The sequence below is a fragment of the Podarcis liolepis genome (assembly GCF_965112155.1).
Source record: "Podarcis liolepis genome assembly, chromosome: 2".
In the NCBI taxonomy this organism is placed as follows: Eukaryota; Metazoa; Chordata; class Lepidosauria; order Squamata; family Lacertidae; genus Podarcis; species Podarcis liolepis.
Genome location: NC_139555.1, coordinates 2,005,783 through 2,033,414, shown reverse-complemented (window position 1 = coordinate 2,033,414; position 27,632 = coordinate 2,005,783). Strand labels below are relative to the sequence as shown.

At 46.5% G+C, this 27,632-nt stretch overlaps 3 protein-coding genes and 1 long non-coding RNA gene across 4 annotated transcripts in view; all 4 read right to left on the bottom strand.

Annotated features, from left to right (window-relative positions):
- ENDOU (endonuclease, poly(U) specific) overlaps positions 1-11,273 on the bottom strand; it is a 30,544-nt gene extending 19,271 nt beyond the window's left edge. The window contains exons 1-2 of the mRNA XM_083486740.1: positions 11,211-11,273; positions 8,048-8,213 (exon numbers count right to left, since the gene is read on the bottom strand). Of these exons, the coding sequence (XP_083342866.1) occupies positions 8,048-8,105 (58 nt within the window). The 5' untranslated portion in view covers positions 8,106-8,213; positions 11,211-11,273. The remainder of the gene's footprint in view (positions 1-8,047; positions 8,214-11,210) is intronic.
- LOC310699149 (histone H2B 5-like) overlaps positions 1-27,632 on the bottom strand; it is a 960,349-nt gene that overhangs the window by 546,604 nt on the left and 386,113 nt on the right. The window lies entirely within an intron of this gene.
- On the bottom strand, positions 13,472-25,641 carry LOC310699122 (E3 ubiquitin-protein ligase TRIM58-like). Its single transcript, XM_083486745.1, is given in 8 exon segments — positions 13,472-13,904; positions 15,492-16,304; positions 18,419-18,519; positions 18,912-18,934; positions 19,074-19,304; positions 23,235-23,330; positions 25,109-25,590; positions 25,593-25,641. Coding segments are annotated over 7 exon segments (1,539 nt in total). The 5' UTR covers positions 25,627-25,641; the 3' UTR covers positions 13,472-13,904; positions 15,492-15,732.
- On the bottom strand, positions 14,416-15,016 carry LOC310700797. The gene is made up of 2 exons (XR_014522824.1): positions 14,866-15,016; positions 14,416-14,677 (listed from the first exon to the last, which is right to left on the bottom strand). It is a non-coding gene; the product is annotated as an uncharacterized lncRNA (long non-coding RNA).

The following is a 27,632-nucleotide window of genomic DNA, read 5'->3' as shown; positions in this document are numbered from 1 at the left end:
ACACCACTTATTCCCAGGGTTACCTCCTTTTCTTCACCAGCTCTGCTCTTGTGCCTTAACAGCATGCAGGAGACAAAAGCTGAGCACCCAGGAGAGCTAGATAAGAAAAGAAGCTGGCAACCCTCCCCCTCCTTTGTTCCTATTCCCTGTCCATCTAAAGTAGATTATAAATATTATAAGCAAGGAACCACAGTACCACCAGTAATAGCACAGAGGTAGGGAACATGGATAGCTGTTTTGGACCACAACTTGCATCAGCCCTGGCCAGCAGGACCAATGGTCAGGGGAGATGGGATAGAGAATCCAAAATTTCTGGAGGGCACCACACTGACTATCCACCTTGAGGCTTTTTAAAAACTGCTTTGATATTTTTTAATTTACAATCAGCAGCATATTTTTAAAAATGAAATTGGCACCCCTTTAGTGCAAAAAAATATGGAATCTTAGGACATGACTTGAAGGCAAGTGATGCAGAAACTCTGATGGAGCTAATATATAATGATGTGTGTGTGTTCATTATGCTTCATCCTTTAATGTGCAGTTGCCTAATTTGCATGAACTGAAACATGAGTATCCTTCAAAATATGCACTTGTCCAGATTTTGTGATGCACTTTTCCAAACCCAAAGAATGTATTTAAAAATGTGCATGTTGGGGGAGTGTCCATAAACACATAGATAAATAACAAATAAATGCATTTATATGGGGAAATTGCTTGCAAAAATGTGTATATTAGGGGAAAATAAATTTAAAATGTGTATATTATTGCACAATAAAATGTTGATTTTTGTGATTACAAAAGTGATCCAAAGGGGCAAAGTGAAATTCTGAAAAAATGAGAAGCAGTGAGAATCCAAATTGACAGATCCACACGTCCCTAGAAGCTATGCAACTCTTTGAATGTGACCCTGATTTCCATCACTGTGTAGAATATAAATCAAATGATTTCACATGCAGCTCCACAAACTAAATATGTGTGAGTGTTCTCTTGTTCTCAGGAGGACAAGAGTTCCGCAATGCATGTTATTTGCCAAAGGCAAATGGCTGTAATCATGCTTGTTTATATAATGAAGCTTGTAAGCTTGAGCAGAGTAGACACTAGTGAGACTTTTTGCCACCTCCTGATCATGGTAAGAGATTCAATCTACAGGGGGTCAGCAAAATTCCCCCAAACCTGCTGTTAATGACTGGGGAAATAAAAAGCACATTTTGATTGCCAGTGGAAACCTCGGTGATTTTCAAAGTGCAAATCTGCCTCAGAACATCAGTGGAAATTGGAAGCGGACATTTCGGCATACTATATTGTGTCACGGTTTTTAAAGTTCAAAGTAGTTTGAGAAAGGGTCTGTTTCCATGGAACACACTACTTTTTAAAACTCACTCTTTCTTCTAATAAAATTGGTTTTGTAAATTTTTGAAATAATTCATAAACCTGCAAAACATGTTTACCAGAGATGAAAGTATGATGCAGTGACCCCTCTTTTAACTGCCTTCAGTTTTGGGGGTGGGGAGCGAGATTATCTCCACATGAAGATCACCACTTGTACTCAGTGAATGAATGAATGAGACTTTATTTGCATCAGCCATTGCAGCCATTGCAACAAAAGAACATTGCGGTATATACAGAACAAAATAAAAAGTCAATTATAGAAAACACAGTTTAGAGTCCTGAATCAGCAGTCAAATAGTGAACCTTATTCTGATTGCTTGTACTCAGTACATTTGAGGGTCTCTGACCTTTTTCCCTAGCAGAGACTCAAGGCAGCTTACAGATAAAAATAAGAACAGCTAAAAACAATCATTCAAAAACAATTAAACATAGATAGAATTAAAACTATATCTACACACACACACACACACACACACACACACACACACCTTTCAAAACCATAAAAATAATTACAATAAAAACCATACGTCACTAGCCGTTTTGTTAAAAGCAGTCAGTTTCCCAAAACTTGTTGGAACAAGAAGCTCTTCACCTTCCAGTGGAAGGACGGGAGCCGGCCTAGTTTCTCTAGGGAGGGACTTCCAAAGTCTGGGAGCAGCCACCACTGAGAAGGCTCTGTACTACTTCCCTTCCAAGCATGCCTGTGAGGCTGGCGCGACTGAGAGAAGAGCATCCTCTCCTGAGGATCTCAGAACCAAGACAGGCCCGTATGAGTGAATAGGATCTTTCAGGTAAGCCATATATTAGCTCCCCTTTTCAATTTTCAACACAAAAGTTAAAAACTCAAAAACAAATTTTATTTAGAGATGAATAAATGTGATTCATGGTGTTACATTTCATATTTCAGTCCCTGGGTTGCTTGCTCTTTATTATTCATCATCACCTTGGTAGTAGCTTTTTGTTACTTCATTCAGGTTAATTAATCATCAGTTCATCATAATGTGTGACAGATTGAGATGCTTGCTAAATGTGGCAACTCTTGCCATCCATTAAGTAACTGTTCCAAGCAACTGTGCAATAGAGCAAGCATCAAGAAAGGGCGGTTAAACCAGAACTGCGTAAAATATGCATTTTAAAATGACGTCAACCCTGCCCGTAGATCTGCCTCTACAAAGTTCATTAAATGGATGGCCCCTCCCAGTCTCCCTCCCTCCCCGGATGCTGTAAGTGGGTTGCCGCTGTACAGCAAGCCGGGGAGGGAGGGAGGGGGACAGACAGGAGCTGTGGCTCCCAAGAGGACGAGCTGTGCAGCTTTGCCAGTGCCTCCGCAAAGCAGCATAGCTCCCCCCCTTCCCCCAATGGTTCAAGGTACTTGGGAGTCGCAGAGGCGTAGGAAGGGGGGCGGACCACCCCAGGTGTCATCGCTCAGGGGGTGACATTTGGCACCCGCCCATGACTCCCAAGCCTACCCCGAGCTGTCAATGTGTGGAGGGGGGGGGGTGACAAAAAAAATTCTTCACTGGGTACCACCTGGGCTTGCTATGCCTCTGTCCCTCCCTTCAGATGTCAAGGAGATGATGAACTACACAACTTTTAGAAAACATCTGAAGGGAGCCCTGTATTGGGAAGTTTTTAATATCTGACATTTTATTATTTTTTTATATATTTGTTGGAAGCTGCCCAGAGTGGCTGGGGTAACCCATCCAGATGGATGGGGTATAAATAAATAAATTGCTGTTGTTGTTGTTGTACCCTCCCCCTCCCTCACCACTGCAAAGATGAGGATTTTTCTGACACTAGGTCAACACCTCCAGCCTAGGAATAAGAGAACTGAGGGGGGGGCATGAATGATAGCCCTCTTCAGATACCTTATGGGTTGCCATTTAGATGTGGACAGAGCCTTGCTCTCTGCTGCCCTAAAGGGCAGAGTATTTAGTGTAAGGTTACCAGACATCCCTGTTTCCTGGGGACATTCCCCTAATCAGTCCCCATACAAAATCCATTGAAGTTGAAAAGTGTCCCGGATTTATTGAAAAAAAATCTGGTAACCTTAATTTAGTGGGTTTGAGTTACAGGATGGTAGATATTGGCTGAACATCAGGAGAGGAGAACATCTTGCCCGTCATGTAGAATGAGTCATACCCATTGGTCCATCTAGCTCAGTATTGTCACACGCAACATATGGAGACAGTGGCTCTGAGGATGGAAGAGCTATTTATCCAGAAAAGTAACAGTGCAGACTCAGCAACAGACACCATGATCAAGAGTCAGGAGTTCAGGAGCAGGACAGGAAGTTCAGAACCGGTCAGAAGTGACAAAGATGTCCCAACAAGTTTCCCAGCCCCTCCCTCTGAGCTTCTAATGATTAAGTATAGGTCACTCACTCGCCTTGTGAGAACATCAGGATTGCAACCATGGCAACCAGGGCAGGTGGATCTGTTCCCATCTGTGAAGGCAATGATTCTAAGTGACAGGGCTGCATCCTCCTGCTCAGGCTCCTGCTGAGCCATTGCCACCTCCTGTCAGGGAAGGACTTTGGTAATATGGTGCCCTGAATAAAAATAAAATTTGGCACCTCCTCCTAAATATTCCATTCTGCTCCCCTCGGCACAGTACCCTGTGCAGGGAAACTGCCCCCACCACCATGAATCCAGCGTTGTTCCTGCTCAACCTTCCCTCTCCCTTAGCTGATCCACAGGAAGGTCAGAGGGGAGAGCCTTGAGGCAAAATAGAAAATGCCACCTCCTCCACCTTTGCCCAGGAAAGTCCTGGTGTGCTGAAGGTTGTTGTGGTGGGGAGAAAATGGAGGCTGGAAAGGAGCAGGCTGGGGGGTGCAGAGGAGGAGCATGACACGTGCAGGAGACAAGGAGCGGCATGCTCGGGGGGCGGCAGATCTGCCACCCCTCCCAGCTGTTCTCACCAAGCCTCACAAACTGGCTGGCACAGGGATGGCTGAACAGGGATTTAAACCCAAATCTCTTGGGTCAAAGCATAGGTGTCAACTACCTGGGGCCCTGAGTGCCTGAGCACCCACAAAATCCCCCATGAAGGAGTCGGGCACCCACAAATTTCAGTGCCAGGGCCATGCATGCTGCTTGGCACCCACAGTCATAGGGCCAAGCTGGCATTAAAGGGAAGGTGCCATAACTTAATGAACAGCTCGTGCCCCCAGGCAGGAAGAAGATGGTGCAAACAGCTGCAGGGAAAGCAATGTGTCAGGCAGCAGCCCAGAACCATCTTCATGATAAAGCCTGTATGTGATTTATGTTCTATGGCTGATCTTGTTGGTAAAGTTCTGCTGGGCCTGTACCACTTCTTAATTCAGGTAGGAAAAATCTCATGTTTGAATGCTCCAGCGCATGAAAAGAACTTCAATGAAAGTAGAAAGTAGAAAACTAGAAGTGTGCATGCACACGAAAGCTCATACCAAGAACTAACTTAGTTGGTCTTTAAGGTGCTACTGGAAGGAATTTTTTTATTTTGACTATGGCAGACCAACACGGCTACCTATCTACTACTAGTAAAACTGTGTTTCTATTATTTTAAAAACAGCATTCACAAGCAATCCCTCCCAGCAGCATTCTGAAGTGTTACAGACTCAGGAGAACATCTTCTCAAGAAATCAATCAGCTCTAATTAGCTGTAGATATTGGATGTTCCTCCCAGCCCATAAGTCCTGTGCAGGTATAGTCTTTGGCAAAACCACCTGTCTGCTTCTCCTGGTTCTGGATTTAAGGCCACAACACACGAGTAGTCAGCCTTGATACTGAGAGACTACTATAGTGCACCACCAGAAGCATGAACAGTGTTCTAGAGGAAGGTTAGTGTGCCCTTGCAATCAGTGAAGCATTTACTGACATGCACAATTCTGTTTTACTACTGTTTGCTTTGAGCAAAGGGGGTGGGGGAGAAAATTCACCTTGGTGGGAAAATGTAGGTCATCTTGGTCTGTGCTGTTCTTGGTAAATTTCTCTCTTCAGTTAAAGGCCCAGATATCATCAGGCTTGGGTTTTATAGTCTCGTGGCTACATACCCCCCCCCCCCCCAGTTTTGCAGGACATTTGCTTAAGATGACTTGATACAAAAAAGATAGAACTATGCTGTGAATCTGAGTATTTTAAGAATAAGAAACAGCCTGATGTGGGCACAGCATAGACACTGCATGGGAGTGTCAGATTGGCTTTGCCACAGCAGCCACAGCTCACCAGACTCCCACTGCTTTGCCCCTCCTCGCTCCATATGTGGCAGCGCCATGTTCTTAGAAGACCAAAGAGGAATACAAGTCTGATCCTTGGGCTGTTTCTCTCATTATTGTCCACTCTGCTCTGACTGGCAGTAGCTCTCCTGACATCCAGGGTTTCCCAACTCTACCAAGAGATGCCAGAGATTAAGCCTGGAACATTTTGCATGCCAAGCACGTGTTCTCCTGCTGAGCCACAGCCCTTCCCCGAAGGCAAGGACCTTCCCTACTGTGTCACAGTGCTTTTCTATTACAAGGTGATGCAATTTAAAAATGACAGATTTTGGGAAAGCCCAAAGAATTTGGGAAGTGGCTCTACTTCATTCAATCCATTCCCCCCTCTGTGACAATAATAACCCATACTGCAGATGCACCAGCCTTTTCTAGCTATGTGGAATGACAAGCAGTGGTGCAGGCTGAATAACTCTTTGGGGCTGGACTGCAGGGACTAGAAGCAATGAAATATTTTTGTGTTCCCCTCAGTTCCCCTCAGTGAGAGAAACTTGGAAATGCACTACTGGAACCATGATCAAGGATAGTATTTCCACAGTACTCTTTCTCTAATATCAACAGGGCCTGCACACAATAACAGCCGTATTTACCAAATCATAGAAATGCATAACCTTTTTAAATATTCTTTCTTGTATTTACCTCATAGTCTTTAAGACAGCTTCTTGTCTAGTGGCCGACTTGACCACTGGCAAATCATCTCTCCCGAACAGTAATACTATAGCTTTGTGCGACTACCAGAACTGTCACTATGCTCCCTTTTATCCTGGTTGGCTAATGAGTACTACAATTGAGCAGGTATTTGTTAATGCTCATAAATATAATATAATAGCTTTTTAATTTTTAAAAAACTGTCTGGAGAATGAATTTGGCATGAATCCAGCTTATACTAAAGCTACAATCCAATTTAGCTGTATGTCCAGATGGGAAAGAGAAGGGCACACCATAAAATATGTTGCAGATGTTTTTTCAGAAGCCCAGAGGTGGGGAACTTTTTTCAATGAGCCACTTCATGCACAACCTTCTGGGGCAACATGCTGTGCAGTGGTTAGAGCCAAAGGCAAAATAGGCAGTGCAATGGATGTGACTCTTACCTCTGTACAGTAGGCTACATCTCAGTCATGCACAAGTCAAAAGTTTCTGTGCACACACAGACTTCTCTCCATCCAGGCAAGCAAACAAACAAGGGGCATTCTCACAGATCAGGAAGAGCCCATTGCTGCCAGGCAAAAGCACTCAAGAGGGAGAAGGCAGGTGAAAGGGCAGCAGGGACCAAAGGAAGGAGATGAACCCACTCAAGGAGGGGAGCCCACTGAGGACATCTGGCCCAATAAACTCCCCAGTACCACCCAACCCCCCAACCCCCACTGGAATCAGCATTGTTTATTCCGTGTGTGTGTGTGTGTGTGTGTGTGTGTGTGTGTGTGTGTGTGTATGCTTATTTCAAGTAGCACACATTCAATGGCCACTTTTCAGTGGAGTGCTACCCAGTGCTTTTTTTCTGCGGGGACACAGAGGTATGCATACTCCCAAACATTTTGTGAATCTTTGTACTTTTGTCCATTTACTGTATTTATTTTTCCCAAATTGAACTATAAAATGGTGATTTTCTTGAGTCAAAATGAGTACCTAAACATTTTTTAAAGGAAAAAAAGCACTGGGATTTGTGGAACAGCTTTAGTTCACACATTCCCTTGATGACTGCAATATAAAGTGATGGGTTGCTTGCATGTGCCACTCACCCAACCTCACAGATTGAATATTCCTGTCATCTGCTGTCACCTTAAGTGCAATGCCTGGCAAAAGAATCAGCTTGAGACCCACCTAGGAATTACTGAGTTTATAGCAATCAAATGCAGAGTAATCAACCATCTCTTTTCATTGCAACCTTAGGCATATTTACTTGGAAGTAAGTCCTGCTCTCTTGGAGTTGTTTGCTAGTAAATGTGTTTAGGATTGGAGCCTCTCAGTTTTGGACTTACTTAGAGGTGGCTCTGCAGCTGCAAGGGGAAGGACCATAACTCAGTGGCACAGGCAGGACACATGTTTTGCATGTAGAATGTCCCAGGTTCAATCCCCAGCATTTCAATGTAAAGCTTGGAAATAGTCCTGTGTGAAACCACTGATAGTCAGTGCAGACTATTGGTCATGGTGGGAGGAACATGTGGCCTGCTGGACTCCACCTCCTATAGTCCCTGACCGTTGGCCATGGTGGTTGGGGCTGATGGGAGCTGAAGTCCAACAGCACCTGGAGGTGGACAATACAATAGTTCCTTTAAGCACTTCTTCCTCAGCCCTGTGCAGCATCAAACCATAAAGCATCTCTTTCTCTGGGTACAGATAATCTAAACACCCAATCTTTTTTTAAAAAAAAAAACTACCACTACTACTGCTACTACTACTACTTACATCCAGATGCCAGGCTGCAGAAAGCTCCTGCCAGGAGAAGACATGCCCAGGTTTTCATGGTCCCAGTGGCCGAGATGGTGATGAGGGTGAAGTTTCAAGGAGGCACAGGGAAGAGAATCAACCAACTGAAGCTGTCTTTCATCGCAGCATGGTTATATATATAAAGCTATGGGTGGTTCATGCAAAGCAAATGAGGAGGAGCTTTGAGGGTTGGAGAGAGATAGCATGGCATCACACAGGGTGGGAAGAGGTGCATGTGAGTGTCAGTCAGCGATGCTCCTGCCATAGGTATGAGTCTGTGCATCACCTTGTGTGATATCAATCAAATTAGCACAGCCATCAGGCAGGAAATTCCTGTTTGTAGCTTCTGTGGCAATATGTAGTCAGCTCTACAACAGAGGTGTTTCAAGATATAGTTACTAGCAGTGGGTTTATTTTGGGGAACTTTATAAGCCTAGAGCCCCAACTGTTGCTTTAGCACAGTGATTCTGAAACTGTAGCAATTAAGAAGTGGAGTCATGCTCCAGAAAGCCCTTGGTTAAAATCTGATTGTTCAGCCTCAAATTCTGTAAGTGGCCTTCGACAAGTTATCTTCAGCATCACCCACAATCTTCAATATGGGGAAGAGAATAATAGTGATCTACTTTACAGGATTGTTGTAAGGACACAAATGTCAAATAAAATGTCAGCTCTACATCCTTCTGATGCAGATATATACCTCAAGTAGGGATGGGGTGAAATTAGAAGTAACTCGCATTTAAAGGCAAACTTACTTAATTTTCAATTTTTGAATTTTTTCTGAGCTTTGCTACTGTACAAGCAAACATTAAAAATTTCTGTGCCAGATATTGCAGAAGAATGTTAATCTGAAAAGTGTGTGTTGAGAATTTACAGATCCTTTCATTTCTTTTCCAGTTCTAACTGGAGGAGCATAGATAGTTAGATAAATGTTGTTGTTGTTGACAATCTGTCTTGAGAAACAATGGAGTGCACCTTCAGGGGTGAAGTCAAACTGTTGTGTTAGAAACCACCTTCTTGGCCATTGGACCCAATATTCGTCTCACCAGCTCCATCTGCCATTGCTTGTCTTCGCATGCAGGGGAAGTCCCTCACAACCCATCAGCTCCCCTCACCTGATCTAGCTGACCAGTAAAAACCGTTCCTTGGGTTTGCCTACTGTCGTATGCTGACAGCTTCTAGGAGCCACGTGAGGGCTGCTGAGTACAGAGTGGGGACCAAAGGTGGACAAACTACCCCAGAAGAAGCTTGATGTGCCCCCCACCAGAGGTACTATCCCTCCCCTAACATCCCGTGTGTGCGCATGCTGATCCCTCAGATTTGAACAAAACCAAAAAAACTGCACCAGCTAGCCAAGTTAAAGAAAATTGTGTGCTGAGAATTTACAGTTGCCTGACTGTGTGCTTCTGCACATTTCCTAAAAGCTGCTCTCTGCATTTATGTCCTGTCTGTACTTAATTGTCATAATATAATCAACAAATTAGAAGCCAGGGACAAACACAAAAGAGAATGCCTGCTCTTATGACTGGGCAAAACTAAAGTTGCTTCTCAAATACAAATTCACATAAATGCGGGTGTGGACTGCTCTGGTCCAAAGAGGGGTGGAATGGATTAACAGCTAAATAATGCTCAACTGTAGACAAGTCTGTTTCCAGCAAAAAAAAAAAAAAAAAAAGTTGACAGGCAGTGAGCGAAGACATCCTGGAGAGACAGCTGTGGAGTCCCCTGGTTATTTTAGTTTGCAACTAATGTTAATGGTCTGGACTGTGCCATCTTCTCAATCAAGTCAGCAATTAGCAATTTAATTTGGTTCTCATCGTGATTTGTAAGTCTGAACCATTCAAGAAGCTATGAGGACAGCCCTCATCTTTGCACAGGACAATCAGAAAATCCAAATGTAAGCATAAAAGGGGATATGTGTATATGTTCCACACATATCTGTGAAGATAAATTTAAAATGCCACACCCTTCTCAATCCAACATGAAAAGAGTTACAATAGCAAAATATCAGCCACTGAAAATAGCACACGGTATCTCCCTTTGTCTAGATTAAAATTGCAAGCTTCTCGAGGACAGGAAATGTCTTTTGTTTGTGCACTGATGGAACTATTTAATTAAAAGCTGTCATCACTGATGAAAGGGCAGGAAAAAGGTCATAGAATGAAGACATAACAAGGGAACACACAATAAAACCATCTGGTGCAGGAGATCCTGTCTTTTCCCCTGCTTCACAACTGGAATTGTGGATGTATGTACCAAATAACAAATGATTGCTAATGCAGCTTTCAATGTACCCCTTTGCCAATGCTTCAGGTAGCTGCTAATCTTTTATGCTGTTTCTTAAAGTGCAGATTTATCCAATTCTCCTCTAACTGGGCATTAACTTTGTTTGCCTTTTTTTCCTTAATTGACACTTTTCCTAAAAGTGCAAACTGCTCTGGGAATTTGGGGGAGAGTGTTATTTGGTGACAAGTACCATACAGCATATAGGGACGTGGGTGGCGCTGTGGGTTAAACCACAGAGCCTAGGGCTTGCCGATCAGAAGGTCGGCAGATCGAATCCCTGCGACGGGGTGAGGTCCCATTGCTCAGTCCATGTTCCTACCCACCTAGCAGTTCAAAAGCACGTCAAAGTGCAAGTAGATAAATAGGCACCGCTCCGGCGGGAAGGTAAATGGCATTTCCGTGCGCTGCTCTGGTTCACCAGAGTCTTGCTGGCCACAGAAGCATGACCCAGAAGCTGTACGCCGGCTCCCTCGGCCAGTAAAGCGGGATGAGCACTGCAACCCCAGGGTCAGCCACTATTGGACCTAATGGTCAGGGGTTCCTTTACCTTTACCGTGCAGCACAGCATCCTCAAAATTTGGCAAATATCAGAAACAGAGTGAATTATGATACCTGTTGAGCCCGTGACTGAAGTTTCCTGGACTAAAGTTTCACTTTCATATTCACTTTCTAACAAATGTTATCAAACCCACACCATCTACTCGGATAATAATGCATACTCTAGGCTAGGAGTATCATTTGCATCACTGGTTGATTGTGCTGTACAACTGTACAACTCTGCGCCAAAACTATGCTCCTTACAAATGTTTAAGTAGATTTGATTCAATATGCCTCCTCATATAAACCCTAGGCATCTTACAAGCTCATTTCTTTTTGCTGTTAAGGCAAAAAATCCTACACAGAATCCTCCTTGATACAGGATGGTTTGAACCCACGGTGTCTTAGGGACTTACGATGCCAACATCACATTATGACGTCAACAGTGAGGTTATCAGCAGTTTCCTAGCAACAGGTAAAAGCTAACAATCATTTGGTAGGGACAGGTTGCCACTGGCGAGGCGGGAAATGAAGCGCCGCCCCAGAAGAAGCGAGATGCAAAGCGGCAGAAAGGGAACAAAAGTACTGCCCAAAGTTTTCAGAGGTGCAGATGGGGCAGACAGGAGGGAGGTCCCGAAGTCACTCTTTGTGTCCCAGAGCGAGACACACTCCCACCTGCGCCATGCCGAGAAAGCAGGAGTCCGAGCGCTTTCCCCCTTCCCCTTCCAAGGGAACCCCCCCCCCCCATTCTTTAGTAATCGATCGGAACAACTAGCAATCTTTTGGAGCGCTATAGCGCGGCTTTCCAGCAGAGGCGTGGGAGCAGCTTGCCAAGAAGTGTGGATAAGCCCTGGGAAACGTTTCCTCGTTTCTGCGCAGGATTGGGCGTTTTGTCAGGAAGTAGCTGAGAAGAATGATAAGAAATGCTTGGCAGTGACTCTCTCCTCTCTTGAAAGGAGAGTTGGCTACACTTTTGAGAGCTGAAACTATAGTGGTTCCTCGGGTTACAGACGCTTCAGGTTACAGACTCCGCTAAGCCAGAAATAGTACCTCGGGTTAAGGACTTTGCTTCAGTATGAGAAAAGAAATCGTGCGGCGGCAGCACAGCGGCAGCGGGAGGCCCCATTAGCTAAAGTGGTGCTTCAGGTTAAGAATAGTTTCAGGTTAAGAACGGACCTCCGGAACGAATTAATTACTTGACCCGAGGTACCACTGTAATGGCTAGGCTGAACCTAGCAGTCTGAATTTGTGGGCTGGGGGAGAGATTAGACAAAGTCAAAAGCGTACATAGCCTCTTGTTTTCAGGACTTGGGCTAGTGGTTGTCATCTCCCCCACCTTTTTGGGATTTCCCAGAAGTTCCTGCTCTGAGGGTCATGTTAGTGAGAAATGACCATGAGAAAAATGATATTTGCCTGCCTGGTGGCGTTTTTAAGAATCCCATTAAGCTCTGTTAAGCTTCCCCCCAGCCCCAAGAAATGAGTTGCCTTCCTCGTTTTGCGGCAAGTGGGGCTATAAAACTGAGGTTTGCAGCAAATTTTTGCCTAGACAGCCTTAGCTGAAAAAGAGATAGTTCTGTATTCTAAACTGTTTCATTCTTACAACCAAAAATATTCCTTTTTAGGGTATATAACATGGTTTGCAAGAAGATCAAACCTATCCATTCTTAAGGAAATCAGCCCTGAGTGCTCACTGGAAGGACAGATCGTGAAGCTGAGGATCCAATACTTTGGCCAGCTCATGAGAAGAGAAGACTCCCTGGAAAAGACCCTGATGTTGGGAAAGAGGGAGGGCACAAGGAGAAGGGGACGACAGAGGATGAGATGGTTGGACTGTGTTCTCAAAGCTACCAGCATGAGTTTGACCAAACCGCGGGAGGCAGTGGAAGACAGGAGTGCCTGGCGTGCTCTGGTCCAGGGGGTCACAAAGAGTCGGACACGACTAAACGACTAAACAACAAAAAAACATGGTTTTAATGTATGGTTGATGTAACGTGATCTGATTGCATTTTAATATTGTTTTGTGAAACACCCAGACGACTTTGCTATTTAAACAGCTAAAGGGAAAAAATGATTGGCTCACTTTCTGAGGAGTATTTAATTACTGAATTTATATCCTACCTTTTCTTCAAGGAGCTCAAGGTGGTGTCCATTGCCTAATTTAACCCCCCCCCCCGACCCTGCAAGGTAGGTCAGGCTGCAAGGCAACAGCGGGCCAAAGGGCACCCAGGGGAGTTTCATGGCTGTGTGAGGATCAGGCCCTCGTAAAGTATTAGTTCAAAGTCCATTGTAATGAGATGGTTCACCTTTACTTATCTGTAGGACACAAATCTTTCCTTGGGTTAGATTTAGCTGTCCACAGTCGCCCTTTCAGCTCCTCCATACCCTGCAAGCGGCCGACAACCTCTAGTGATGTCACTAAAGTTCATAATTACGGGGGTTCATAATCTGCCTCATCATGCTTGGATGTATTCAGATTGGAGGCATGCTCCCTTGGCATTAAATTCTTGCTCCTTTTTGGGGGGGGAGCATGCAGAAGTTGTGTTTGCACTTTACTGAAATGGGGGGGGGCGGCTTTTCCACGAATTTGAAATTCAGTATCATTTACTTTATTTTTATTTATTTAAAACATCTGTATACCACTTAATTATTAACATTCCTAAGCAGTGTACAGAGAAGCAATCTACAGAAAATGGGGCAATATAAACAATAAATTTTAGCACCAAGTGAGCCTTAAAATGCTTGCTGGAATGAGAAAGTCTTAGTTGTGCATTTGAAGTTCTGCAAGGAACCCTGTTTAATCTCAGGTCTGGGCTTTTTTTTGAGCAATGAATCTGACTGTGGGGAATGGGAGCGAACTCTGCTGGATCAGACTAGAGAACTGTCTACCCAACTGCTTCCCATGAACCTCAACCCTTTGTCCACCAGACCTACACATAGCAGATCACATTGTGCTACATCTGCAGGATTAGGAAAGCATTTTTATTCCACACATGAAGAGATGTGGAGCAGAAAGGCACTCAATACAGCCAGGGGCGCCGACTTATAAAAAATATTGGGGGGGGCCATACCGGGGTCCTGCCGCTGGTTCGCTCCGGTAGCCGGGAGAATGCAGTTCGAGGTGGCGGTGTTGGGGAGAGACCCTCGCTCAGGGCGCCACGAGACTTGGCGGCTGGCGGCCTATCTGGGGGGTTTTGGAGTGTATTTCGGTGGAGCAATTGGGGAGGAGGGGGCTTGTTGCCGGATTCTTCAGCTGGGCCGGAGATCCGCTGCTGGGGGGTCCCTGGGCCGAGTTGTGAGCACGGCCTGCTGAAGGGAGATCCAGCCGATTGCGCAACGGGGACGGCCGGGGCTCTCCGGCTAGGGCGCTCGGCTGGCTGGCGAGGGAGCAGGTGGGGAGGAGGCGGGGGTCCTGATACAGTCAGGGGCGGAGGCAGACGGGGCCAAGGGGCGAAGAGGGCAGGCAGGGCACAGGGCACTTGCTCAGGAGCTCAGCTAACCTGTCCCAAGAGACATAGCCTAAGTACTCCTTCCTTCCTTCCTTCCTTCCTTCCTTCCTTCCTTCCTTCCTTCCTTCCTTCCTTCCTTCCTTCGTCTCATTCCTTCTTATTTCATTCATTTTCTTCCTTTCCTCCAACCCTTCGATGCTCCTTCTTTCCTCCCTTCCTATTTCATTCCTTTCTTTCCTTTCCTGCAACCCTTCCCTGCTTTTTCTTTCCTTCCTTCCTTCCTTTGTCTAATTGCTTCTTATTTCATTCATTTTCCTTCCTTCCTTCCTTCCTTCCTTCCTTCCTTCCTTCCTTCCTTCCTTCCTTCCTTCCTTCGTCTCATTGCTTCTTATTTCCTTCCTTTCCCCCTCTCCTTCCTTCCTTCCTTCCTTCCTTCCTTCCTTCCTTCCTTCCTTTTCCACCCCCTCCCTCAATCTCACCCTCCCTCCCTCCCTTCCTTTTTCCTTCCTTTCTTCCTTTCTTTGCTCCAACCCTTTCCTTCCTTCCTTTCTTCTCATTGCTTCCTGTTTCATTCATTCCTTTCCTTTCCTCCAACCCTTCCCTGCTTTCTTTCTTTCCCTTCTTCCTTCCCTCTCTCTCTTTCCCTCCCTCCTTCCTTCCTTTTCCACCCCTCCCTCAATCTCACCCCTCTCCCTCTTCCTTCCTTCCTTCCTTCCTTCCTTCCTTCCTTCCTTCCTTCCTTCCTTTCCTCCAACCCTTTCCATCCTTCTTTCTTCTCGTTGCTTCCTGTTTCATTCATTTCTTTCCTTTCCTCCAACCCTTCCTTCCTTCCTTCCAACACCCCTCCTCCCTCCCCCTCTCTCAATCTCACCCCTATCCCTCCTTCCTTCTCGCCTTCCCCACAGATTCACACTCTACCCCCCTCACCGCCCGCCCTACAGCCCAGCTGAAACTCTCGCTCACCCTCCAGCCGCAATTGATTTTATATCGCTATTCTCCCTTTCAAGGCGAGAGGGAGGCTGAGCCGAGGAGCAGAGCCGCGCGATCGGCGGCGGTGCTCTGCTGGAGGGGCGCCCGAGATTATTGGGGGGGGCAGAGCCCCCCCAAACGAATTTTTGAGGGGGCTCGGGCCCCCTCAGGCCCCATGGAGTCGGCGCCTATGAATACAGCAAACAACATCAAAGGACTCAAGAAAGTGAGCCAAGCCACCTGCTTCAGGAAAGGCAACATCTAATTCTGGAAGAAAATTATTTCTGGGCCTTGTGTCTGGAAAATTAGGTGGATCTTTCCCAGACAAAAACTGCAGCTTCCAAATCTTCCTTGCTGGGCTGTATATCTAATACTTTGGCACATATAACTTTGTCTCTATCTCCTGGCAGTGAGTTCCACAGTTAGCACTCATTGGAGGGAAGAGCAAGATTTCCCTGATGTCTTGCTGGATGCTGGTCGGATGATGAGGGGAGCATCGTTGAGCCCCCCTGCCTGGACCCCAGGGTAGAAGTATGGCCGGAGGGGTCCAGAGAAGGAGTCTGCAAAGGTAAAGATGTGCGACCCATTATCAGCATTATAGAAGGAAACCTCCCCTGCATCATAGTCCAGGAAGATGCCTATTGCCCCAGGCCTCACTCTCAGAGCCAGTTCCGTGAGAGGGGAGGTGAGGGCTGCGTACTCATTGCCATTCCTCAGCCACACAGTCCAGAAGCCAGTTGCCGGGGAGGGAGTGAAGATTCCTTGGCGGCTCACAGATTCTCTGCACACCCCCAGGGTCCAGCTGGTCTTGCTCTCCACACACACTTCCCAGTAGTGTCTCCCAGTTGTGAACTGCTGACAACCCAGCAGGCAAGTGCATGTCTCAAAGCGGGACAAGCTCTTGGGAAGGTCTTGCTTTTGATCCCCTACTTGCACACAGAGCAGGTTGCCAGAGAGGAGCAGGTAGGGATTCGCTGTGTCCGGGTCGAAGGTCACCGGTACTGCAGGCAGAAAGAGACACGTTCAGTCCTGATGTGATGTTACTGCACCAATAAAGAACATGTGACGTTATAGTAGGATGCTGAATTATAACTACCCTGCCGGGGATTCCCTGCTTGTTGTTCTGTCTGGGCTGACAGCCAAGTATAAAGGGGCCTTCTCAGTGGTGGCCTCCCTGGTTACAGAACTCCCTTCCAAATGGCATTATGATGTCCCCCACATTCAGGTAACCTTTTTCATTTGCCCAGGCCTTTGGGGTGTAAGTGGTATTTTTGGATGATTTTACGATCTTTGCTCTCTAATGTTGTTTTTTTCCTGCTTTCATACCTGGTTCTGATGTAACTGATTACAAGTGTACTGCTGCGTATGTGATTTTGTATGGTGAGCTGCTTTGTGCTCCCATTGACAGCAGGGGCAGGATAGAAGGACAAGGTAGACCAGGTCAGACTATTGGACACCTAGTCGGAGATTTTCTCTACTGGTGTTGGCTCTTTAAGGGATGCACAGCCTAAACAGATGCTACTAGACCACAGCTCCCTTCAGCCCCAGCCAGCATCAGAGTGATGGCCGTTCTAGTCCAGGAGTAGCTGGAGGGCATTGCACTGGCTTCTCCTCCTCTAGGTTGTCAGTCAGGGAAGGGTCTTTCCTTTCCCCTGCTGAGAATCCATTTAACTCCGGATGTCAAATTGAACCCAAGATCTTCTGCGTGCAAAACCTGTGCTCTACTACCAAGTCATACATGATTCTCTCCCAAGTTTTGTGCATGTGTTTGTGCTTGGGGCTCCAACTTGAAGTGAAGAAGGTGCTCAGGCAAATGAGTACAAGAGCAACTGCGCTCCCTCCAGCTGCCGTTGCTTCCATATTGCTGTGCTGACTTGCCATAGCCAAGTTCACCTAACTCATAGCTTTCCAAACTTTTCATGTTGGTGACACACTTTTTAGACATGCATCATCTTGTGACACAGTAATTCAGTTTTACTAGCAAACTGGAGGTTAAACTAACCCCTTTCTAGTCCCAGGAGGAGCGTCGGGAGCATTCACGTGACACACATACACACTGCAACAGACACACGAAAGTGTCGCAACACACAACTGAGTTAGCTCTGACCTAACTCAATAGAGCTGGTGGAGGGGCTGTCAATGAAGGATGAATGCTCATTGTCATATAACCAGTCCAAAAGCAAATTGGAACAAATGATTAAAGCTGGGTATAGGCTGACCACTTGGTATGTTTTGTGCAAGCAGAATGAATGCTCAGTAAACAGGTTACCTGGAGAAGCCCAAATAAAATCAGCATCCTGTCTGTTGATAGACCTTTCTCTGGTCTTTTATTGCTTAAGAAGGCTACTTGCCATATCTATTCATACATAAATTCATAAATTCATACATCACTCAAATCTGGAAGTAGCTTTTGGCAGCAAAGCTCCCTACCTAGAAGTAACCTAGGTCACTTTAATCATGATGGTAATAAGTCTTAGCCTGCCAAGTGTGTTCAGGAAATTTATTCACCTCTACCCAAGACAATTATGACAAGGGGCTTATGAATGGTAGATGGCAGAAGCACTGCTCATGGAACCACACCTTTACCCTGATACCAGTTTTGGTGTGACGCAGTTGGGTGAGCAGCCGACTGACTCCTGTTATTCCGGCAAGTGCTGAGCTGATGCATAGGCACATCAGGTTTAAAAGATGTGTTGCTGGCACTCAAAGTTGCAGTTGCTTGTGGTTCTTTATGGTTAGAAAGATCAAAGCAACTGGTGAGTCATTCTGAAAGGGGAAACAAGCTTTGGCTGCAGGCTTGAATGAAAAGCATATTTTATGGTTTTGTTTCAATAAACCCAGATGCAAAGAGGGAAGGGACAGTACAGCTGAAGTAACAGTCATTCAAGAGTCCATAAGTCTTTAGCTGTCACCAGTCTCATCAGTAGATAGATTGGAGAAGCTCATTTTAATTTGTGATTAAAACTTTAGTTGAGTAATCCCACCCAGTTGAAGTTCAGAGGCCCCCAAACTAAAAGCTACAAATTGTGTATGACAACCACATGCTGAGAAGAAACCTTCCTCTTTGCTGCCAAGCTCACATGACTAACACAGCTCTGCACCATTGCTCACTTACCTGAGTATCTCTGGAGTGACTCCATCAGCCCAGGAACATCATATAAGTCCTGTAGATCCATTGAGATGGGCTGGGGTTCCTGCAGTGATACATCCTCACTCCTAAGGAGAACATGTCGGTTATTATCCCCCAAAGCCAAAGGCACCATTTCATGAATGAGACCAAGTCACAATCCAATGCTCATATTCTTGGCAGTAAGCCCCAATTAACACAACAAGACTTATTTCTAAGTAAGTGGGCTGCAATATAAGTTATAATGAGAAGAGAAGACTCTCTGGAAAAGACCCTGATGTTGGGAAAGATGGAGGGCACAAGGAGAAGGGGACGACAGAGGACGAGATGGTGGGACAGTGTTTTTGAAGCTACCAGCATGAGTTTGACCAAACTGCAGGAGGCAGTGGAAGACAGGAGTGCCTGGCGTGCTCTGGTCCAGGGGGTCACGAAGAGTCGGGCACGACTAAACAACAATAACAATAAATTATAGGGTACTGACCTGGTCAAGGCTACCTTTACATCCTAGAGGAGAAAAGAGAAGCCTGTAAATGTCCAGGGACTAAAACTGACTTATGCACATTACTTAAGGAATCCAGAAGTACCAGAACTGTGTCTGCTTTATCAAGGTCATGTTAGGAGATGCCATTCTGTAGAGTCTCACCTTCAGCAGGGAGGCAGCTGGCTGCTGGCATTTCTGCTCCATCTCTGAGATCAGATCCCGTAGTCGTGTGCTCTGCCCAAGCAGGAAGGCCCAGTTCATCTGCAGCTTCTTCAGCGTCTCCTGCGCCTCATCCTGAAGCTGCCTCAAAAGCAGCTGCTCCTCTTCGGCCATTGCCTGGCGGCGTCTTTCGTACCCTGACACAATGAGCGCTCTGCGTTCCTCCACTTTCTCCTGCCAGGGACATACACAGAAAGCAGAACTGGCCATTGGATCAGACCAGAGAGAGACCCATCCAGTTCAGCATTCTCTTCCCACGTGGTCAACCAGGTACCTGTGGGAAGCCCGTGCAAGAGCATTCTCCCACTCCTGCTCCCTAGTGACTGCAGACAGAAAAATCGGACAGTTTCAATTTCTCTGTCTCTTTCTCATTTTTCCAGTCCTAAACTCAGTTCTCCTCATTTATGTATTAGTCTGTGGTTATAAATGTTTTTTTAAGGAAATTCATCAGTATTTTAGTGTACATTTCTACAAATGCATTTTTATCTATTAGTTCCATGAATACACACATTTTGAATGCGCATTCCCCTCCCCAACGTTTGTGCAGATTATTTAGTTGGAGAACTGAGTCACAAAATTAGGAGAATTATGAATTTCAAAGGTTAGCTGCATTGCAGTTTCCATATACTTTCAAGAGGTGCAGATCGGGGGAGGTGCACCGAACTGAGTTTCTTCCCCCATTCCTAGCAGAGACTGGTATGCTTCCTCTGATACTGGAGCTAATATGAAGCCTGCACTGAATATTATTCTTTAGCTAACTGTTTAAAAATAAGCCACCTGTCCCACCTAAAAGGGAAACAATCCATTAAAGAACACATATAAAATCCCATCCATATTCTTATTAAGGTCCACCAAACACCTAATAATACTGCCCTGTTAAGGGGTGTCAAGGGGTTCAAATATATAAAAGGATGTCACATAGAGGAGGGAGAAAAGTTGTTTTCTGCTGCTCCAGAGAAGCGGACACGGAGCAATGGATCCAAACTACAAGAAAGAAGATTCCACCTAAACATTAGGAAGAACTTCCTGACAGTAAGATCTGTTCGACAGTGGAATTTGCTGCCAAGGAGTGTGGTGGAGTCTCCTACTTTGGAGGTCTTTAAGCAGAGGCTTGACAACCATATGTCAGGAGTGCTCTGATGGTGTTTCCTGCTTGGCAGGGGGTTGGACTCGATGGCCCTTGTGGTCTCTTCCAACTCTATGATTCTATGATTCTATGATCTATGGCCTTGTTGCATGATCCTGGCTGATATTTAGGCTGGTAATAGTATTTCATGTCTTTTGTCTGTGCTATTTGGCTGGAAGATTATTGGTGTTTTGTAATTTCTGTGCATATTTATAGCTGGAGGAGAGAGAGTCTGCCCACTTTTTAATGAGGTTTTCTTATTCAGAACATCCCTCAAAATGGTTCTGTATGAAGAAGCACTTCCCTATTTAGTTCCCATGGCAACATATCACCTGCATTTGCTTGACAAAGAGATGTTCCAGGCCAGCTTTCTCCAGCCCCCTAACCTCATAAAAACCATATTGTATCTTGTGGCACAAAGGGTCAGTGCACCTGGCTGTAACCAGAAGGTTGATGATTTGAGCCTACCAAGGGGTGACTGTGGACAGGATTCCTGCATTGCAGAGCATTCATTCAACTAGAGAATCCTTGAGGTCCCATCCAACTCTACTACGATTCAATGTACACTTACATTCCAAGGCCTGAATATTAAACTGCTGTTAACAACAAAACTACAGAGGTCTATTCAAAAGCTGGAATTTCTAAGCTTGCCCATACAAGTCCCTTACACTTTTCCTGTCCTGCATGGCTAAGGCATTTCCTACCTCTAATCCATTTGGTTATAGCAATGCAGTGTGTTTTTGTTTTTCAACATAAACAGTATTTCTCAGAGCTGACTTCTTTCGCCATGCAGTTGCATAACCACATTCCTCAGTGACTGAGAAAGCAGAAGGCGGATCTGAGTAGGGCCTTTGTAAAAGTTACCTGAGCTGCTTAGAAGCTGTCCTCACCTTACAACGCCACCGCCATCACCCTGTGCAGGTTCCTTGTACAACTTGGATTACATACTGTATACCGTATTTTTTGCTCTATAAGACTCACTTTTTCCTTCCTAAAAAGAAAGGGGAAATGTGTGTGCGTCTTATGGGGCGAATGCAGGCTGCTCAGCTATCCCAGAAGCCAGAACAGCAAGAGGGATTGCTGCTTTTGCTGCACAGCGATCCCTCTTGCTGTTCTGGATTCTGAGATTCAGAATATTTTTTTTCTTGTTTTCCTCCTCCAAAAACTGGGTGCGTCTTACAGTCTGATGTGTCTTATGGAGCGAAAAATACGGTACTTGATCCAATGACATGCATGAGGGTCAAGTGCCTCTGAGGAAGTGCAGAGTACCTTCTCATTCCCCCTGAAGTAACCACAACCAGCTCCTCCTCACACACACAGGATCAAAGGTGAAGATTCTCAGGAAGACTCTCAGCTCATTGTATTCTATTTTAGAGAGAGAACTTAAGCAACAGATTGGCCAATTGTGGGTCTTTCCCAACCCCAGGAACAGAAGAGCTTCCTGCTGATTCACATTCCGGGTTGTGAAAGACACAGGGGGCGGGGAGAGAAAACGGGCAAACCCATGGACAGAAAATGATGCTTGTGCCCTTTACATCGTTCAGAAGCAGGAAACAATCGTGGCACACCCACCCACCACAGCTTTGTCACCTATACTTAAAGCTGCAGCAAAACACAGAGAAAATTAAATAGTGGAGCTTTCCCCAGTACTTCTCTCCACATGCATGCCAGGGCCAGTAATAGAAAAACCAGCCCACAGACCTATTTTAAAAAGTTGTTGAGCAGGCAGTGGTTTAACTTAGCCACAGGATGATAGTAGAAGCCAAGGAGCTGCCACAAAGTCCTTCACATCTGGAGCTCGAGGAATGCAGAATGATCCTTGGTCCAGCCTACCTAGCGCTGACTGGCAGTGTCTCCCCAGAGCAAGCCTGTCCTATGTGATGCTATCCATCCACATGTTGTTGGACGACAACTCTATTATCACCCACCATTGGTTATGCTACTTGGGACTGATGGGATTTGTAGTCCAACAACATTTGTATCACGTTAGCTACCACTGCTCTAGCATTTCAGATGGGTGATTTCCCCAGCTGTGCTTGGAGATGCCAGGAGGCTTCTGTGTGTCAAATATTTGTTCTGTCACTGGGCTAAGTTTCTTGAGGGAAAATCCCATGTTGTCCCTTATTTTCATGATACAGGTGTCTGTAGCAGCACCAGTCTACCCGTTTTCCTGCATCCCACTTTGAGCCACAAAGCAAAACATCCCTGAAGAGCACAGATCTCTGTAATTGCAGGCTACTGAAAAATGCACTATGGATGCCTGGTCCATGTTGTGTCCATCACAAGTACAAGGAACTGGAATGCAGGTGGCACAAACGTATCAGCTGCTATTTGAAGGTGCCACAAACACAAGTTTCCTTCGCCATTCATGAATGTTGAGCCATGTGGCATATTGACCCCACCAGCCAGCCACAACATTGCTCTGACCTGCAAAAATCTGGATGAATTGAGGGATTTGATCTTTGCAAATTTCTGTTTAAGAACCAACCCCTTTATTATTTGGACATGATAAACTATATCCTCCACCCAGGCTTGCAAGGAAAAGAACAAAAGCCTGCACTTCTGATGAGCATTCTTTCTAATCCCTCAACCATGGCTAGTCTTAACTATGGTTTGTTGAAACAAGGCTGCTCTGTAAGCCATGGTTTGAAATTGGCTTGTTTTAAGCAAACCATACTTAAAGATCAGCTGCAGCTGGGCCATGTGGGGAAGGGGAATACATCAGCCTGAGACTCATTCGCATTACAATAAGCAAGGCTGTATCGTGATGTGTGAATGCAACCATGGCACATGAAGTAGCACAGATGCTTCAGCTGGGCAGGTTGTATTTTAAAATACCTTTTTGAGGAGAATTGTACTTTACTGTCTTGGATCGCCAGATGCTCACTGTTTTAAATAGCCTTGCTATTTCAACACCCAACAGACTAGCTGCTATGAATCCATGGCATCGCTTAATGAAGCTTTGATTAGGTACTTACCTTCCACTGAGCTGTTTTCTCTGCCTCTTGGGCTTCCAGCTTTGATGCTTCCCCCAGAACCTTCCTGAGAACATCCACAGCTTCCCTGAGCTTAATCTAGGGGAGGAAGCACAAACAACTATGGTGGCTCTCAGGAGTTTTGCTCCAGGACACTACACTTGGAAGGTAGCAATGTCTCTGGGGGACAACAAGTGTTCTGATAGAGCAGGAGCAGCCTATGGGCAGGATGGGGCCTCCCCACCTGGACTACAGTATCCCCTAGGGAGGGGAGTCTTCAACTGCTACTGCAGATAAAGCAAGAAGGATATACAAGAGACAAAGCACTGAATGGGTGTGAAAGCCATTTTAACGAAGGGACTTAATAGAGTTGCCACCTTTCTTCTCCCCCCAGCCCTTCTCTGCTGAATTTAACAGCAACTGACAGCAATTAAGCAAGTGACTCTTTCCCTCTCTTGACTCTCCCTACCAGGAAAACCACTTCCTGAGTCTGGGCACATCAGATTGGAACAAACCATGGAACAGACTCCCCTGAAAGGTGGTGGACTCTCATCCCTGAGAGGTTTTAACCAGGGCTTGGGTGGGCATCTCTCATGTATGACCTAGTTGAGGTTCCAGCATTGCATTGGGTTGGACTAGATGAACCTTGGGGGTCCCTTCCAACTGTACAATTTTGTGATTCTATGAAAGGAAAAGGGAGCAGGGGCAACTGGAAAAAGAGCGTGCTGGCAACTCTCATGCCCAAACTGACTCCCACCAGTCAAACCACAAGGTTTGTGGGAAGTTGCTGAAGGGCTGCATACCCAGAAATGCTGCAGTCAATTGCAGTATTCAATTCATAAAGGAACCCTTGTCTGTGAGCTTGTTTAAAACAATGGTTTAAAACCACAGAAGCACTGGCTTGCTCATTCAGAGTATTATTTTAATGTCCTACAGAACTTGCCTTCCAGCTGGATGTTAAGCAAAAGAAGAAATTGGTTTGAGGTAGGAAGAAAAGCTATCAGATCTCCCTGGCTCCTGTGCTTAAATCCCAGGGGCTAGAGGAGGTCTTGTGTCTCACTTGTTTTTAAAAGGGTATGGCAAGGCAGGGGCTTGGTTAAAATTGGAGAGAGTGGAGGTGGCTTTCCATAAGGGCCCTGCTTCCAGGCACCCCATAAGTCAAGCACAGGCAGACTCCAATTAGGCAAGTCCTTGTCCATAACAAAAGAATCTCAGGTTGTAGCAAAGCCTATTATTGCTATTATTACCAATTTTGGGGGGATCTTTGAGGCGGGGGTCAGAAAACTGAGTTTAGAAGGACACAACAAGCCCCCAAGTCTGTGTGTGTGCATTTGTGTGTGTCTACACCTACATTACAGGTATGTCAGGTGCTGAAGTTATTGTTTTTATGCCAAATAAAGACATCCCCATTTTACTCAGGTTTTTTATGGTTTTGATGAACAACTGTTGTGGCCTCTTCTTTTGCTCAGCTGTTTGTAGTCGTATTTCAAAAATACATTTTGGTTTTGGTGGTGTTGTTTTTACTTATGCATTGGATATATTTGTTCTCCCTCAGCCTGCGGCTGTGCACAAGCTATACCTTTAAAGCACATTCGGAGCACATCTTTCCTCTCAGAGAATTCTGGGCACTGTTGTTTCTAGCAACCCTTAACAAACTACAGTGCCCAGAACACCCTGAGGGGTTGGGGGGATGTGCTCCAAATGTGCTTTAAAGGTATAGCATGTGCACAGCCCAGCAAAGCTCAGAATAGACCCCTAATACTCCCCACAACATTCATGACTGGTGCAGCAGATACATCATGGACAAAACACAAGGTCTGCTTCCCCCAGCTCATTTCTAGCTAAGCTCACGGTTACAAATCAAGACATAGGCTCACCTTGTAGTCATGAGCAGCCTCCTCAATGGGCAGGACCGTGTGCGCCCGATGCTCTCGGGATTTGTCACACACCAGGCAGATGGGCTCGCCGTCGTCTTGGCAGAAAAGCCGCAGCTTCTTGCCGTGCCTCTCGCACAAGACCTCGCCGGGGCCTCTGCTTGGCCGCAGAGCCAGCTGCTCGATGCCCTCCACGATGTTGGCCAGCTGCTTGTTGGGCCGCGAGCTGCTCAGCAAGAAACCAGCCCGGCACTGCGGGCAGAGAGCCACCTGGGCCACAGACCCCGCTCCCCGCTCACAGTAGTTGGAGATGCAAGCCTGGCAGAAGTTGTGGCCACACTCGATGGTCACTGGGTCCCTGAGGTACTCCAAGCAGATGGAGCACAAGACCTCCTCCTGAAGCCTCTCCACAGGGTCTCCCACCGAGAAAGCCATGCCTGCCCAAGAAGCCTCCCTCAGTTCTTCGACGCTCTCCTGAAGCGAGGTCCAGAACTTTTGGTCGTGGTGGGTGTGGCCACCATAGGGAGAGAGATCTGGTTGACAATTTCCTCCTTGGAACCCCTCCATGGGTTTTTCTGCGGCTGGCAGTTTTCATTCCAGACTGCTCAAAAAAACACAACAGCCTCCGAAGCAGAGAAAAAACTGGGAACCAAGCCAAGAGATGACGCCACCACCGTGGAGGATCTCACAAACAAGGCCAAGGATCATGTGACCTTTGCTTGTCCTGCACTGTAATGGGCTGCAGGCATCTTTGAAAGAGATCCCACACAGTATTTCCACTGGGATATCTCCCTCTGCCTCTAGATTATTTGGAAGCGGTGCCAGCCAGTCTCCTCTATTCAGGGAGGAGCCTTTTTATGCTTTCCCACCACATCTTTGCAACAGCCCACACTGTAGATAGTTCTTGAGAAACACACCCACATTCTTCCTGCTGGTTTAGATTGCATTCACCCCCCCCCCAAAAAAATGCATAGAAACCCCCCCGCTGCCGCCCTCTGCCACCCTCAAGCAGGGATTAGTTGTAGGTGGTGCCTGTCTGTCACTTATTCTACTAGCAAACTCAGGTAAGGAGGGTTGACAAGAGGGGGCCAGTGTGAAACAACGTCTGGGAGAGTGCCAATAGAAAACATTTTAAGACATCAGCCTGAGGAAGACTGAGCATGCTCAGTGACTGCTGGAAAAGACACATGGAACACGACTTGGAAGGAATGGCATGTTGGAACCCTGAAGAGGAGCCCTCCTTTTGTGAGGAAGGAGTCATTGAAACATCAAGTTGCAGATGCCACGTGTCTGTGGCTGAGTACACAACACATTCAAAGTACATTCCCCACCCCAAAGAATCCTGGAAATTGTAGTTTAACCCTCACGAAGCAACAGGTCCCAGCACCTTCAAAGAAACTGCAGTTCCCAGGATGTTTTAGAGCAGTGTTTCCCAACCGGTGTTCCGCGGCACACTAGTGTGCCGTGAGACACCGGCTGGTGTGCCGTGGGAGGAAGGCGGGCGAGTCGGGTGGTGAGAGGCGGCGGCGGCGGCGAGGATCCGCGTCGAGCCGGGGGCGGCTCCGCGGTGGTGGTGCCGAGCGGCGGGGCAGCGCGCGCAAAAGGGAGGAGCGCGAGACAGCGGAGGAGGAGGAGGCCGGCATGTCCGGGCAGCAGCAGCAACAACAGCAGCAGCAACTCCCGCCGCCGCCCCCTCCTCCGCCCGCTATCGCCGCCGCCGCCTCAGCTGCCCTCGCTCTGCTGCCTCCTCCCACCCCGGCAAGGGGGAGGGAAAAAACTTTCGCTTTTGTGCGTCCCTCCCGGCGTGACGCTGCGCGCTGACGTCACGGGGCGGGGCTTTAATGGTGGTGTGCCGCGAGATTTTTTTCCGGCTAACAGGTGTGCCGTTGCCCAAAAACGTTTGGGAAACACTGTTTTAGAGGGTGCTTTGAGGGTATGGTGTGGATGCAGCCTCAGGGAATTAGGAAGCTGCAGACACAAAGAGGTAAAACAAAAGTGGCTCTGCAGGCTGGCTGAAAAGATTGAAGAGGGTTGGGAGAGAAGCTCTGGCTCCTCCTCAGACCATCCCTAATGAAGTTTGCATGCTTCCCTCTTGACACATGATAACACGAGAGCAGGCCTTTTCTGCAGTGTTGTCCTGTCTATGGAGTGCTTTCCCCAGAGAAGCTCGTGTGGCACCTGCATTACACACTGTGTTGTTATGAGTCTGTGGGTGCCAGAGCACTCTTATCCCTGGATCCAGCTAGTCTTAAAAGCCAATCAAGCCAGGCTAGCTTCCTGGGTGATGAGCCTCTAAGGGGGATGAAGGGGCTCCGTAGGAGACAGAAAGTGGGTGGGGTGGGGCCCTCCCTCAACTCACAGGTAGTGAGAAGGACATAAGGCAGAGCTGAGATGGGGGGGGTATGCAACAATATTTTTGGTGCCAGGCAAAAATGTTTATTTTCATTCAGGCATCTGGCTGACTAAACCATCTGTGGCCTTCTAAATGTGTCAAATGGGAGGTTTTGTTAGTTTGTTGCTATTATGT